At 47.0% G+C, this 14,040-nt stretch overlaps 1 protein-coding gene, 1 long non-coding RNA gene and 1 other non-coding gene across 4 annotated transcripts in view; 1 reads left to right on the forward strand and 2 right to left on the reverse strand.

The window, feature by feature from the left end:
* Window positions 1-1,702: 1,702 nt before the first annotated feature.
* LOC109255417 (uncharacterized) lies at window positions 1,703-12,468 on the reverse strand. 2 transcript variants are annotated; one of them, XR_008425052.1, is made up of 4 exons: window positions 12,248-12,468; window positions 6,775-7,036; window positions 5,821-6,170; window positions 1,703-4,136 (listed from the first exon to the last, which is right to left on the reverse strand). It is a non-coding gene; the product is annotated as an uncharacterized LOC109255417 (long non-coding RNA). The 2 variants fall into 2 exon arrangements; XR_002075229.2 differs by lacking the exon at window positions 5,821-6,170.
* TRNAW-CCA (transfer RNA tryptophan (anticodon CCA)) lies at window positions 7,159-7,243 on the reverse strand. The gene has a single exon. It is a non-coding gene; the product is annotated as a tRNA-Trp (tRNA).
* Window positions 12,469-12,777: 309 nt separating the features above from the next.
* PRKG1 (protein kinase cGMP-dependent 1) overlaps window positions 12,778-14,040 on the forward strand; it is a 1,256,614-nt gene continuing 1,255,351 nt past the window's right edge. The window contains exon 1 of the mRNA XM_053910263.1: window positions 12,778-13,157. Coding sequence (XP_053766238.1) covers window positions 12,892-13,157 — 266 coding nt within the window. The 5' untranslated portion in view covers window positions 12,778-12,891. The remainder of the gene's footprint in view (window positions 13,158-14,040) is intronic.

Raw genomic sequence — 14,040 nt, forward strand, 5'->3', positions numbered from 1 at the left:
AAGCACAGGGCAGTCCCCGCAGCAAAGAATTACCTAGCCCCAAATGTCAGTGGTGCTCGTGTTGATAAAGGGCTGATTTATGGAATATGTGTGTTGCACTCGTTCTAATGTCTTAAACAAGTTATGTGCATATATAGCCATTGGTGTAGATGGCTGTCTCTCGGGGATATTTTAGAAGGGGCGCGTGTGTGTGCGTGCACCATGCAGGGGATTAAATTAGGTTATTTCTGAAATCCATTACACTCTAAGATACTATGCTTCCCATCCATTTATTTTATCCTCTCGAGGGCCGCCTTACACAAGAAGCCCAGGGAGATAGTGCAGACCCGCAGCTCTGAAGCTAAAGCCTGAAGGGCATACCTTAGGATGGATGGTTGCATCAGTGACAGGGTTGCCTGCTCATTCCTGTTCATGCCGTGGGTGAGTAGTCTGAGGTAAGGGGAAGGCCAAGGGAAGGAGGGCTTTCCAGCCCTTTCTGGATAGTGTCTATCAGTCAGGCTCGGTCATTTTCTTCATATTTGCATATTTCAAAATGGAAGTGCCATAATTTGGAAAGATTAGCTATGATCTGTTACCTTAATTGAGGCGACAGTTTTATGGGTGCGTGTACCTGTCCCAATTCATCAGATGGTACAATTTGAGCAGTCCTTAATCACCTTGTGAATGCACCGCACACGTGGGCACACTCTCACCCTAAAGAGTTCCAACAACGTATACCTGGTAAAACACGACAGTTCTCCTTCCCTCCTCCCTCCCATGGTCCCGTGGTCCCCCTAACCCCTCCCCCAAGGTAACAGCTGGTAACAACTGATCTAAGGGGGCCTGGGTGGCTCAGTCCGTTGAGCATTCCTCTCAGGTCATGGTCTCCTCGTTCGTGCCCTCAGGAGCATGTCTCAGGTTGAGCCCTGTATCGGGCTCTGTGCTGACAGCTCAGAGCCTAGAGCCTGCTTCTGATTCTGTGTCTCCATCTCTGCCCCTCCCCTGCTCATGCTCTCTCTCTCTCTCTCTCTCTCAAAAATAAACAAACATTAAAAGAATACATATGCATGTGTTTTAATATAACATTAAAATGGTCACATAAATGAAATCACATTTTTTGCTTGTTTTCTTTTTTTTTTCACTTCTACCACATTTTGGAGCTCTTCCTACGGATCTGCTTCTTTCTTTCTTGATAGCTACGTAGCATTTCATAATGTGACTGTATCACCAGTTACTTAATTCTTTAGGTTAAATTTTTTCTCTTTCACAAACAGCAAAAATAAAGAATGTTAATTTTTTTTTAAGTTTATTTACTTTGAGACAGAGAGAGAGTGAGCATGAGTGGGGGAGGGGCAGAGAGAGAGGGACAGAGAGAGAATCCCAAGCAGGCTCTGCACTGTGAGACTCGGGGCTGGAAGCCACGAACCTCGAGATCATGACCTGAGCCGAAAGCAAGAGTCGGATGCTCAACTGACTGAGCCACCCAGGCGCTCTTCTCACGACCCGTTCCTCCCACCAGCAATCTTTGTATATAAACATGAATCATGTTATAAGCTTAATTTTTACAGGTAGGACTGCTGAGTAAAAGCAAATGTATTCTTACGATTTTGGTGGCTACCGTTAAATTGCTTGCTACAAAAGATGGAAAAACTTACGCACCTACTTGTGTTTAGGAGAGCCCACTTAGGACAACATTGACATGAAGGAGTATTACCAATCTCTTAAGTTTTGCCAATTTGATAGGCAAAAGTGAATTTTATTAGCAAAGATGAATGTCTTTGTTTTTGTCATTTTGTGTTGGAATTTTGGTATTTCTATTGACCTTTAGGGAGTCCTTGCATGTTATGGATCCCAGCTCTGTTTTATATGTTTACAAAACATTCTCTGTGATGAAACAGAGGATGACTATATCACCCAGAAAGTTCCCTGCTGGTTCTGTGCCCCAAAGAATTGAAAGCAGAGACTCAAATACCTATTTGTGCACCATTATAAGCACAGTGGTCTTACAACAGCCAAAAGAGAGAAGCCACCTGAGTATCCATCAACAGATGCATGCATAAACAAAATGTGATTATATACACACAATGGAATATGATTCAGCCTTAAGGAAGAAAGTTGTGATACATGCTACGGCATGGAAGCTTGAGGACACTACGCAAAGTGAAATAAGCCAGTCACAGGACAAATACTGTAGAATTGCTCTTAAACGACGTACCCAGAGAAGTCAAAGGCATACATACAGAAAGGAGGATGGGGGTTCCCAGGGGCTGGGGGAGGGGAGAAGTCAGCTACTGTATAATGGGGACAGAGTTTCAGTTATGGAAAAGTAGTAGAGAGGGATGGTGGGATTTTCGCACAACAACGCGAGTGGACTTAATGTCACCAAGCTATACATTGAGAAATGGTTACACAGTAAACTTTATGTTATGTATATTTCAGCATACTGAAAAGTGGGAAAAACATCATATACATATGTTATATCTGAATAAACATATACAATATATTTAAAATCTGTATTACATAAATTTTCTTCTGATTTGTGAACATTAGTTCTCCAATAATCTGAAATGCTACTTTTATAATAAATTACACTTCCACATAGATGAGGATTGGCTTCTAAACTGTGTGTTTTCCTTGGCCCATTTTTAAAAAGGAAATGATCACATTGGTTTAATTATTATAGCCTTACAGTACACTTGAGGGTTGACAGTCCAGGGCCGTAGTTTTTGTTGTGTTTTGGTCATTTTAAATCTTGAAATATTTGTTTCATATGAATTTTAAGATCAACTCATCAACTTTTACCCTGAAAATTGTTGGAATTGCATTGAATGTACAGATAAGTCTATCTGGCGAGATATAGCATAGTATTCAGGGAATTTTGATTAATCACACTACTCTTTTTTTTTATTTTTGAGAGAGAGAGCACACACACACACACACACACACACGTGCACAAATGGGGGAGGGGCAGAAAGAGAGAGGGAGACAGGATCCAAAATGGGCTCTGTGCTGACAGCCAAGAGCCTGACGTGGGGCTCGAACCCGGGAACTATGAGATCATAACCTGAGCCAAAGTAGGACACTCAACGCACCGAGCCGCCCAGGCGCCCCAAACACACTACTCTTCATTTTCTGAGTATAGCATCATCAATTTTTACTGTTAAAGATGACGCGTCGATAAAATGTTTTCTCCTTGCTCATGCTGATCCCCCCCACTTTTTCCTACTTTCCTACACACACAGCCCCCTGAGTAGTAGCAACTGAAAAATGCCTTCTCGCATGCTACAAGCTAATAAGCATTTCCTACTACCCTGTATATTAGCTTATTAATTTTGTCTTTATTGGGAACATGATTTAATTTTTCTGAAAGATAAATGGACTCAGTTCTCCCACAAATAGAACGATAGCTCGAATGTATGGTGTGAGCTGTTAAACAAACACACGTGTTCAGAACCACAAGGGTCGCTCTGTCCGGGAACGGTATTTCTGTAATCTGATGATCTTAACCCAATTTTCCTGGTGAATGGATTTGCACACTCACAAGGAAAAAGCAGTCTTTGCAGAATTGAACGAACATAAAATCCCGCGGGGACACTATTCTATCACTTTATGGGTGCTACAGATGTAGTTGGTTGTTTTCAAATATCACTCTGGAACTTTCCATATGTCACTTACCGTACAATTTCCCTGGTTATGGCATTTTATTAAATCCTCAGTGCCTCCTAGGATAAAATTCACAGTCCTTGGAGGGGCCTCCACATGGCCCTCGTCTCTCCACGTAGACTTTCCGGGAAGCGTGTGGCCTTCTGTCTCCCACACCGGAAATTCAACTACCTCGTTCATTTGTTTACCAAGTTACTCCTTCAGTTTCAACAAAGTGGGCACGTATCAATCGGTGATGTGGTGGTTCTTGCTCTCCGGTGGGCACTACGTCTCTGTCTCTCTCTCACACTCACACACACTCAGCATCCAGTGTTTCCCCCGCCCCTTCCTTTGCACCGGGATAACCTCATTTTTCACTACAGCTTTGCGATAGTCATTTACGTATGTGTGTCCATCCCTCGGCTGCTCCCACACGCTCGTCCGTTTCTGGAGGGTGGACACCGTGTCCTACTTGTCTCTGTGTGTCCCCAGTCGTCCAGCGGCATGCCTGGGACCTGCAGAAAAGTGAGCAAAAATACTTGTTGAATGAAGCCAAGTACATCCGTTCAGGTAAATGCAGGCATTGCTTTTTTGGTTCCTTTGTTTCCCTTTCAAAGGAACAATGCAGGAGTCATGGTTTGTCTCTTAATAAAATGATTCCTGACGTCAATGGCCTTTCTCCCGTGCCTTTCCTAGAATGCTAACTTGACATTTGTGCCAAAGGTAAATCAGTTTGGCTGTGGAGGAGAGGGAGTGGACACTCCTGATTGATGACAGCACACTGGAGGCTGATCCCCAACGACTTGTGGCATTTCCCGTCTGTTCTTAAAATCACTCCATGCCTGCTCTTAACGTGGAACTATCCAAATGTCCTGAGTGGAGGCAGTTTTTAAGGAAGAGCTTGCGTTTACTGACCCACTCCAGCTAGAGAAGATGATTTAGAAGAAAAGGGCCGTGACTGAAATACACACACACACACACACACACACACACACACTCCAGCACCACCTCATGTTACACTGAGGCATTCCTGGCAGGGTTTCTTGCTGATGATTTTAGCCACAGTCTGAGTAATGTCTGCCCGCCTGCACTCTGTAAAGTGATCTCCCTTTAGCGGATGAAGTCTTGAATGAAGGGCTGTGGGTATCGTGTCTTCTTAGTTCAATATCCTCTGTCTTCCTGCCACCTCTCTGCTCCCTGCGGACGATGGGTGCTGAAAAGCCACCCTGCGGGGAGGGGCAGACATCTGCTCAGCCAAAGTATCTTTCAATGCAAAGTTGTTTCGTTGTAACTAAAGCCATTGCTTCAGGTTAATCTGGGAGACTTTTGAGCTGTTTCTTGCACTCTCCCGCTTTCGCTAGGCCTTCTAAATTGGAGCCCTCTGCAGCACGGGTGGGGAAGATCTAACGAACACGGCCCTGGGGAGTGTCAGCTGTAAATATGAGAGTTTGAATATGTCCCAGAATACAGTAGGTTCCATGCAACTATTTCCCCCCCCCAGGTATAAAAACAAATCATATTTTTATAATAAATGACCACATAGGTTGAGAAAATAATTTCCAAATAAATGTGTCCTCATGGGACCAGAACTAGTAAATGAATTCTCTTCAGCTAACCATGCAGTTTTGATTGGAGACCAAAAAAAAAACCAAAAAACAAAAAACAAAAAACAAACACCCAAAACGTGTTATTTATAAAGGCTCAGAGGCTGTCAAAATACAGTGCTCCTTATCCCTAGTGATGGCTTCTTAGCTTTTTTGTACATGAGGATCATTAATTCGAAACAACCTGGGATGAGCCCAGATATGTGTCTCCATCAACAAAGAGCAGGTGCTAATTTTATCACATCCTTTAAAGATGTATGTAGGTAAGAATGCCTGCCTTGTTCTCTGAAAGCATCAGACCATTGTGAAGTTTTCACTAAGAATATTTAATAAATAAAGATGCCCAATATCTTTAAGGTTAAGAAGAAGTATAAATAATGTCTGCACGAAGGCAGGGCACACTCCCTGAAGTTACTGGAGGAACTCCTGTCACCCAGGATTTTGTCACACAATGGGACAATGTCTCCTAGTGTTCTCAAAGCCGGGAAATTATAGCACTAAGCTAGGCAATAAGCTAACATACAGAGCAGATATTAAAACTTCTGTGTCAAATGTGTGTAGAAATAGGTATTTATGTATAGCTATGCTTACTTACATGAGAATACAATAGTGAGGCATCCACGAGAGAATGGCAATCACGAATGGGTGTCACCCTACAGGGGGTCAGGGTGGCTGGGGCACCCCAACATCCTTTTGTGTTTTCTGAATTCTATATCGTGTATATCTGTTTTCTGACTTTCAGAACACTTTATTTAAAAAATGCTTGAAGTAGGGGCCCCTGGGTGGCTCCGTCGGTTAAGTGTCTGACTCCTGGTTTCGGCTCAGGTCATGACCTCACGGTGTAGTGAGTTCGAGCCCCACATCGGGCTCCTTGCAGACAGTGCACAGGTTGCTTGGGCTTCTCTGTCTCTCTCTGCCCCTTCCCTGCTTGCTCGCTCTGTCTCTCTGGAAATAAAAATAAAAACTTAAAAAAATGTTGGAAGAAGATCGGTCAGTCTCTGTCATTTTAAAAAACCAAATAAACTAAATCAAAAAAAATCTAAACCCAAGGGATCTGTACTCTTTCCCGTCCCCTCTTCTCAAATATTTGATTAGTACATGAACCTGGAAGGCGGTATGATGCAGGGGCCCTTAATTTCCACGGATGGCTATGGAAATAGCCAATTAATAAGAATCCAAGATTATTTACATGTATTCCCAGAGCCAAAACAAATGGTCAAGAACACAAAATACTATGACATAGTTATTAGCGTTTCACAGAGGAGACAGCTAAGGCTCAGAGTCTGTCCTACTCACAAGGCTATTCACACTGTCATCTGTGTGTTTCACGCGGTGTATAAGTGCTAACAACTTTCTCTGTCCCCGAGTATCTATCTGAAATGTACTACAGTGGTTTCACTAAAAAGGACTCTTGGAAAGTCAGGCTTTTGAGCGTCGTAAAGTATTTCTGGCCTTTTTAGTGGATGTTTTTAATGAGAGCCGAACTCATTAGTTTTATCTTGTTGTCTCAGGAAGCACCACAATCTCAGAGACTTAAAGCAACACTCACCTCTTATCTTACTGTTCTGGAGGTGAGAAGTCCGGGCGCGGCTTGGCTGGATTCCCTGCTCAAGGTCTCGTAAGGCTGAGGCCAACATGCCAAGTAGCCTACACTCTCCTCTGGGCCTCAGGGTCATCTTCCAAGCTGTCATGGCTGGGACAGGACTGTTTTCTGCCACGGTAAGACTGAGGTCCCCATTTCCTTGCTGGTTGTGTGTCCGTGGTCACGCTCACTCTCAGCACCTAGATTTCCACCTGCCTTCTTTATAGTCCTTTAAAAAAAAAAAAAATTATTTATTTATTTTTGAGAGACAGAGCGTGAGTGGGGGAGGGGCAGAGAGAGAGGGAGACCCAGAATCCGAAGCAGGATCCAGGCTCTGAGCTGTCAGCAGAGAGCCTGACATGGGGCTCGAACCCATGAACCGTGAGATCACGACCTGAGCTGGAGTCAGATGCCTAACCGACTGAGCCACCCAGGCACCCCCCCCCCCCCGCCCCCGATGGTCCTTCTGTCTTCAAAGGCAGCAATGCGGACTCCCTCTTCCATCAAAACCTTCTCAGGCTTGGAAACCCTGTCTCCGGGAGCAGCCCAATCCCTTTTAAAGGCTCACCTGATTGATTTTATCTTAACATCACCAGATGATCTTATCTTAAAATCAACTGATGCAGGATGACCACCACACCACCATCACGGAACCTGTCTGCTCTGCCCCCTGCTGGGGGACTTCCCTTCCAAGAATCCAGGTGGGGGTGGGGGGGAGCATTACCCTTTCATTTCTACTTATTTATATAGGGTCATATTTAAGTGATAAGCATCTGGCTTTCATCTGGCTTCATTTGAGCCTTATAAGTCCAGGTGCAAGAGACCTTAATATCCATACATAGTTGGAAAACTGAGGCTCAGGGAGATATAATTATCTGCCTGAAGTCCCATAGCCTTCCCTATGTCCATACTCCAGGAGTAATATTCCGTATTTGAAGGTTCTGAATATATCTCAGAATTTGACTTCTGCAATACTTAAGTAGCATCATCTCTTAGTTTTATTTTTCAGAATTGCTAGGAAAAGTTATGTTTTTCAAACCTTGTAGACGAGATATCACAGAAATATCCCCAATGGCCATGGTCTCCCCGTTGTATGCAACATGAGAAAGAGCTTCACGTATAGCCACAGGACCACGTGGTCAAAAGTATTTATGTATTTTTTCCTGGAGGGCAAACATATTGTATTAAGTAGATACCATAAACGGAAGCTAATTTTGAGGTTTAACTGAGGCAGCGTTTCATTTGCCGTTTTTCCATTCTATATGGTCGATGCAGATGTGGAGGTGTTTCAGGACTTCACGCCTTTATGTTGCCTAAAGTGTGACCACACTCGTGGTCACCAGTAGGTGGTTTAGGCACTAACGTCGAAGCCACGTCTAGTATGATGTAGGATTAACAGAAAATGCTCCAAGCTTCTGTTAATCACAAAGCACACTGTAATCTTTAAAGGACCATCTAGACTCTGCTTTAACTCTTTCTTGTCAAAAATTTTAAACTCTGCTGAAGTTGATGGATGCATGTCGTTTGTAAGAACGGACTGATAATTTCAAAATGTGAGTCACCGGGAAGGCAGAATTCTACAGAATCCTCGAAGGTAGAAAGGTGCTACCATTCTGCAAATGGGTGAAGCACGTCCCCATGAGGTTTCGGGACTTGCCCAAGAGCACACAGCTTGGGAAGTGATAAGAGTTGAGACATAAATACACATCTTTAGGCTCCATTCGCTAATTGCATCCCTGGATGGGAAATGCATTGTAAGCAGTTTTCTTCAACTACTGTCGTTTTGTAACCAAGAGGAGTGTTTGGATATAAGGTGTTGGAATTCAGTCCCCACCCCCACCCTACCCATGCCAACCATTCCAGAGGCTGGGACCTCTGGCCCTGTTTTCATTTTCCCCAACCTTTCTCCAGCTGCCATTCAGGAGACCTCACTCCCACCGTCTGCACGTCCCTGTTCTCTTTGCTCCGGATCCTCGGACCCTAATAATCTGTACTAAAGCTCAGTGTTGTTGCAGGGGTGTGGCTCTGGGAGCGGTTCATCTGCTCAGCAGTGAACGCAGCAACTGCTTGAAGTTAGACCAATGAAATATTTTGGGGAGGGGAGTATTTTACCACTGACATTCTGGACGGCTTGTGGCATACAGTGACGATAAAAAGCAGACTGACTTTTAGTTTTTACAAAATTTTTATCGACTCCCATTGCTTCCTCGGACGTCGACCTGGAGCAAAGGACAGGAATGTCCCATGAGCTATCTATAAGGCTTCTAGTTCTTTGCAAGATGTTCCTTGTTGCTAGGGGGTAGAGGGGCAACACACCCCCATTACATTTTGAAAGTACGTATATTTTAAACACATTGTTTTGAACTTGTGTATGAACTGGAGAGTAGATCCCCAAGTATCTCAGGGAAGACAGTTGTGGTTAATAGATCGCTGAGAAGCCAGTGCCTTAGAGATCTATCCGGGTTCATAATGGGTTTTAAATTTACCGTGTTCCCATTATCAAAGAACTTTTAGTTTTGCTTGTCTCTGGGCTCATAGAGAAGTGGACATTTTAAAACATTTCAGGTTGGGGTTTATCCCACTCAGGGATTAAGACAGGCTACGTCAAATCTGGACGTTGTGACCATGCTTATATTACCTAATCTGGCTGAGCATCAGTTTCTCCATCCACAAAATGGGAATGAATACTAGTGCCCACCTTATAGTCATTATGAGCCTTAAAATCGGTTGCATGAAGGGCATTGAAAAAGCTGCATAATATGTAAATCATTATTCAGTGGCCAAAAGATTGTAAATGTTTAATTCTTTTTTAGTTTTAAAATTGTTTTAATGTTAATTTTTGAGACAGAGAGAGACAGAGCGTTAGTGGGGAAGGGGCAGAGAGAGAGAGAGAATCTGAAGCAGGTTCCAGGCTCTGAGCTGTCAGCACAGAGCCCAACGCAGGGCTCCAACCCACGAACCATGAGATCATGACCTGAGCCAAAGTCAGACACTCAAGTGGCTGAGCCACCCAGGCGCCCCATGTACATTTTTAATTCTTAAAATTCTTAAAATTTTAATGCTTAAAAATGTTTTTACTCTGATACAAAATTCAGCATATTTTCTTTCTTTCTCTCAAATAAGGAACATAAGAACACTCTACGGGTGTTTAAGGACATAACCTCACTTCACTGTGGTTGATTTTTATTTAGCAAATCTCTCCAAGGGCACTAGATGGCGACCTTCTCCTTTAAGAAAAACAGGAAACGGAACAAAATAAAACTAAGATTCATTAATACTTTTGCTTTGATAGTTGAAACTTACTGCTACAGAGTCAAAAGCAAATGACACAGAGTAAAGCCACGTCTTTGAACGCCACGTTGTCCGAATCATAGAATTTCTAGATTTTCTGGTGTCGAGCTAGGAGCAGCCTGTTAGGGAAAGCACTCTGTGTGGGCATTGAGAATCTCAGATCCAAACTTATTAACTTAGGTCGTGACCTTGGACCTTACCTTTAGGCATCTATTTTTTTTTTTCTCTTAGAATGTTACGTGATTGGGTTAGATGGGTTAATTGTTTTCAGCTATGAAATGCTATGATTTTTTTTTTTTCATAATTCAGGGTTTACTCTCCTGCCAGGCTATCTTTTCTCAAGTGTTCTTTGTGCTCTAAATTAAATATTTATTAAGCCAATGGACAAGATTTAATGTCAACATTGCTTAAGTTAAAACTGATGTATTAAAAAATAAGATTAATTTTGGAACTTAGGGATGAATTTAGGGTTTTGAGGAGTGTGTCTGTGTGTATGTGTGTATGTTAAATCTTGGTCTAAATATTGCTTTTTAAAAAATTTTTTTAAACGTTTTTATTTTATTTTTGAGACAGAGAGAGTCAGCATGAACGGGGGAGGGTCAGAGAGAGAGGGAGACACAGAATCTGAAGCAGGCTCCAGGCTCCGAGCTGTCAGCACAGAGCCCGCCGCGGGGCTCGAACCCACGGACCGCGAGATCATGACCTGAGCCGAAGTCGGAGGCTTAACCGACTGAGCCACCCAGGCACCCCATGCTTTTTTTTTTTTTTTTAAATAAGCAGGAGAAACATTTGAATATCTGCATTTAAGATAATATAAAAATTGAGGGGCACCTGGGTGGCTCAGTCGGTTAAGCGTCCCACCTTAACTGTCTGCGCTTAGCTGTCTGCGCTGACAGCTTGGGGCCTGGAGCCTGCTTCAGATTCTGTGTCTCCCTTTCTCTCTGCCCCTCCCCCGCTGGCACTCTGTCTCTCAAAAATAAATAATAATGTTAAAAAATGTACAAAAGATCATGTAAAACTTGAAAAAACCGGTCCAGGAATCATTTTAAAACTGTATCTGTTTCATAAGGTTGAGCCTCTGCTGCAGTTTTGAATGTGATAAAGTTTACTAATGTGTAATTTTTTAAATATCACTTGTGAGTGTTCCTAAAAGGATTCGGGAAGTTTAAGTTGGTCATAGATAGAAGCGACGACACCAACAGGACTTAGAACTCCTTCTCAAAGATGAGAAGCAGATTGGCATCTGGTGTGATTAAGAATTCAGCTGTGGTTTGAAAGGTGTTTGATTTAAAATAATCAGATGAGCAAAACTAACACTCAATAGTAAATCCCTAGAATAAAATATATTTCAGGATTTGTTTACAAACCAAAGTGTGTGACTTAGGAGTTTCAGACAAGGTAGAAAGATTTTCGTTTTTAATAAGTAGCCACTGATTATACACTGATCTTTCTTTCTTAAGCTGAGATTGCAGAGTCCTCTGGTATCTTGGTCTGCGTCTATTTTTTTTTTCTTTAAAAACACATTTACTAATCTGTTAATCATTACCTGATCAACTCCTCCCACCGTGGCAGATAAACCCTTAAACAGTGATTTACGTTATGAAAAATGCTCTCTGGGACACACACATACATAAGAAAAAGAAATTTTAGGCATTAGCAGATACTCAGGCTCAAACAGGAAGAAGAATCCCTTTAGCGTAAGGTGAGGGGATGGAAAGGCAGGTGAGGGAGAAATACAGGTTACAGATGCAATTTCGGTTTCAATTTCCCTCAACCCGGCCCTGGTCCCGCGTGCCAGCCCTGCGGCAGGGGCGGATGCCACTTCCCAGCCACAGAAGACGATGCTGCGATTCCATTCGGATGCTGGATGTACACGTTTTAATTGCAGCGCGTGAAATAAAATCCAGGCTCCGAGAAGTGCACGGTAGAAGGGCCTGCCCCTCATCCCGCCAAGCGTTTGGCTCATTACTTCGTGCATATTCATTCAACTTTCCTTCCAACAGCTGACGATTTCCAGCACAATTTTCGGCTGAAAAAAAGTTGGAGCTGCGAACGCCTTGCCATTAGTAGTGGGGGGTCAAAGCCCCAGGGCTTCCCAGTAAGAGAAACGCGCGCGCCCGCACCCCTTCCCCCTCCCCCGCCCCCCTACCTGATCCAGAGCAGAAGAGAAGCGGACGGTGAAAAGCAAGGTGAATTAATGCGGCTGCCGGGTGAAGGCGGCGCGGTGTTCATGAACCCTCTCACCCTCTCGCACACACACACACACACACACACACACACCCCACAAAGTCTTTAGGCTCCGGTTACAAGCGCTGCGTCATCTGCCAGATCACATGGTGATTGTTGCTATTTCGAGGACCGAGTGGCATCGAGCTCCCCCCACCCCGCCCCTTCCCTTTGGTACCATATAGCGTGTGGGAGCGCTCGCTGGGCGATGGGGTGACGGCCGGCTGTCTGGTCCACCCGGCTCTCGGCGGGCGGCGCGCGCGGGGTTCTCACGGAGCGCCCGGGGGCGGGGGTCCCGGGGGAGGCCGGGCAGCTCTAATTGGTTTCTCAATGAAAGATAATCACCTATTCCCCCGAGAGCCTGGGGATTAGCGCTCGGCCTCGCCTCCGCTCCGCGCTCAGACGTCCCGTCCCTGCCCTGGGCGCTCGCTCCCCGGCCGCTCGGCGCTAGGGGCTCGCAGCCCGCCCGGCTCCGGGGTCCGCGCCCGCCGCGCTCGCTCCCCGCACCCGCCCGCCCGCCCGCCGCCCCGGCCCGCGCAAACTTGGGCGGAGGGGCTCGGCGGGAAGATGAGCGAGCTGCAGGAGGACTTCGCCCAGATCCTCATGCTCAAGGAGGAGCGCATCAGGGAGCTGGAGAAGCGGCTGTCGGAGAAGGAGGAGGAGATCCAGGAGCTGAGGCGGAAGCTGCACAAGTGCCAGTCGGTGCTGCCCGCGCCCTCGCCGCACATCGGGCCGCGCACCACCCGGGCGCAGGGCATCTCGGCCGAGCCGCAGACCTACCGCTCCTTCCACGACCTGCGGCAGGCGTTCCGCAAGTTCACCAAGTCCGAGAGGTAGGCGCCGGCCGGGCGCTGCGGGCCGGAGGCAGGCCCGCTCGGGCGGGGGGGCGCGCGCGCGCGCACGGAGTGGGGTGTCCCCGCGGCCCCCGGGCCCCGGCCGCGTTTATTTTTGTGCCTGGCCGTCACGTGCCGGGCCGGGCTCCGCGGGGAGACGCGCCCCGGCCGCGTGGGGGCGGGGGCAGCGCGGAAAGTTTGCTCGAGCCGCGGAGTCGGGCCGCGCCCGGCTGCGGGGACGGAGCCCCGCGCGTCCCGGGGTCGCTGGGGCTCCCCGAGGCGACCCCAGTCCCCGGCCGCAGGGCGTGCTCGGGGTGGGGGGGGGGGGGAGGAGCGGGGGGCGCCGGCGTCCCGGGGAGGGGCGGCCGGCCGGGGTCGGGTGCGGTGCAGCGACTGAATGTGCCCCGCGCCGGGGCCCCGCAGGGCCGGTGCAGGGGCGTGGGGAGGCGGGACCGGGGCGCGTCTCCGCTGCCGGGATCCGGCCTCCCGGGTGGGGACGGGGGGGTGGGGGGGAGGTTTATGCACAGGGTCACTCTCCAGGCATCTGTGATGTCGGCGCGAAACTGCGAGGAGACCCCACTTTGTGGACGTCCGCGCGCCCCGGGCTTGCAGACGCCTCGGTGACCTTGCACCTGAGGCGGGTTTGGGGCTGCGGGCCAGCCCCGTCCGCGGGCGGACCACGCTGCCTGCCTGTTGCCTTCCTTGGGAACGTTTGCGCCTTCAAGTGGGGGTGAGGCGGGAGGGGAGCCGTCTCTCCGGGCGCCTCCTGGCTCCTTCCCTTCCTCTCCGGACACTTGAAGAGCCGGATCCTGCCGGTTGCGAGTTGTGTGCGGCTCGGGGCTAGCGCGCGGAGGAGGCCGGGCGACTTTGGCCGCAAGTAGGA

The sequence above is a fragment of the Panthera pardus genome, unplaced genomic scaffold (genome assembly GCF_024362965.1).
Source record: "Panthera pardus isolate Hobbes unplaced genomic scaffold, ASM2436296v1 HiC_scaffold_22, whole genome shotgun sequence".
Lineage (NCBI taxonomy): Eukaryota > Metazoa > Chordata > Mammalia > Carnivora > Felidae > Panthera > Panthera pardus.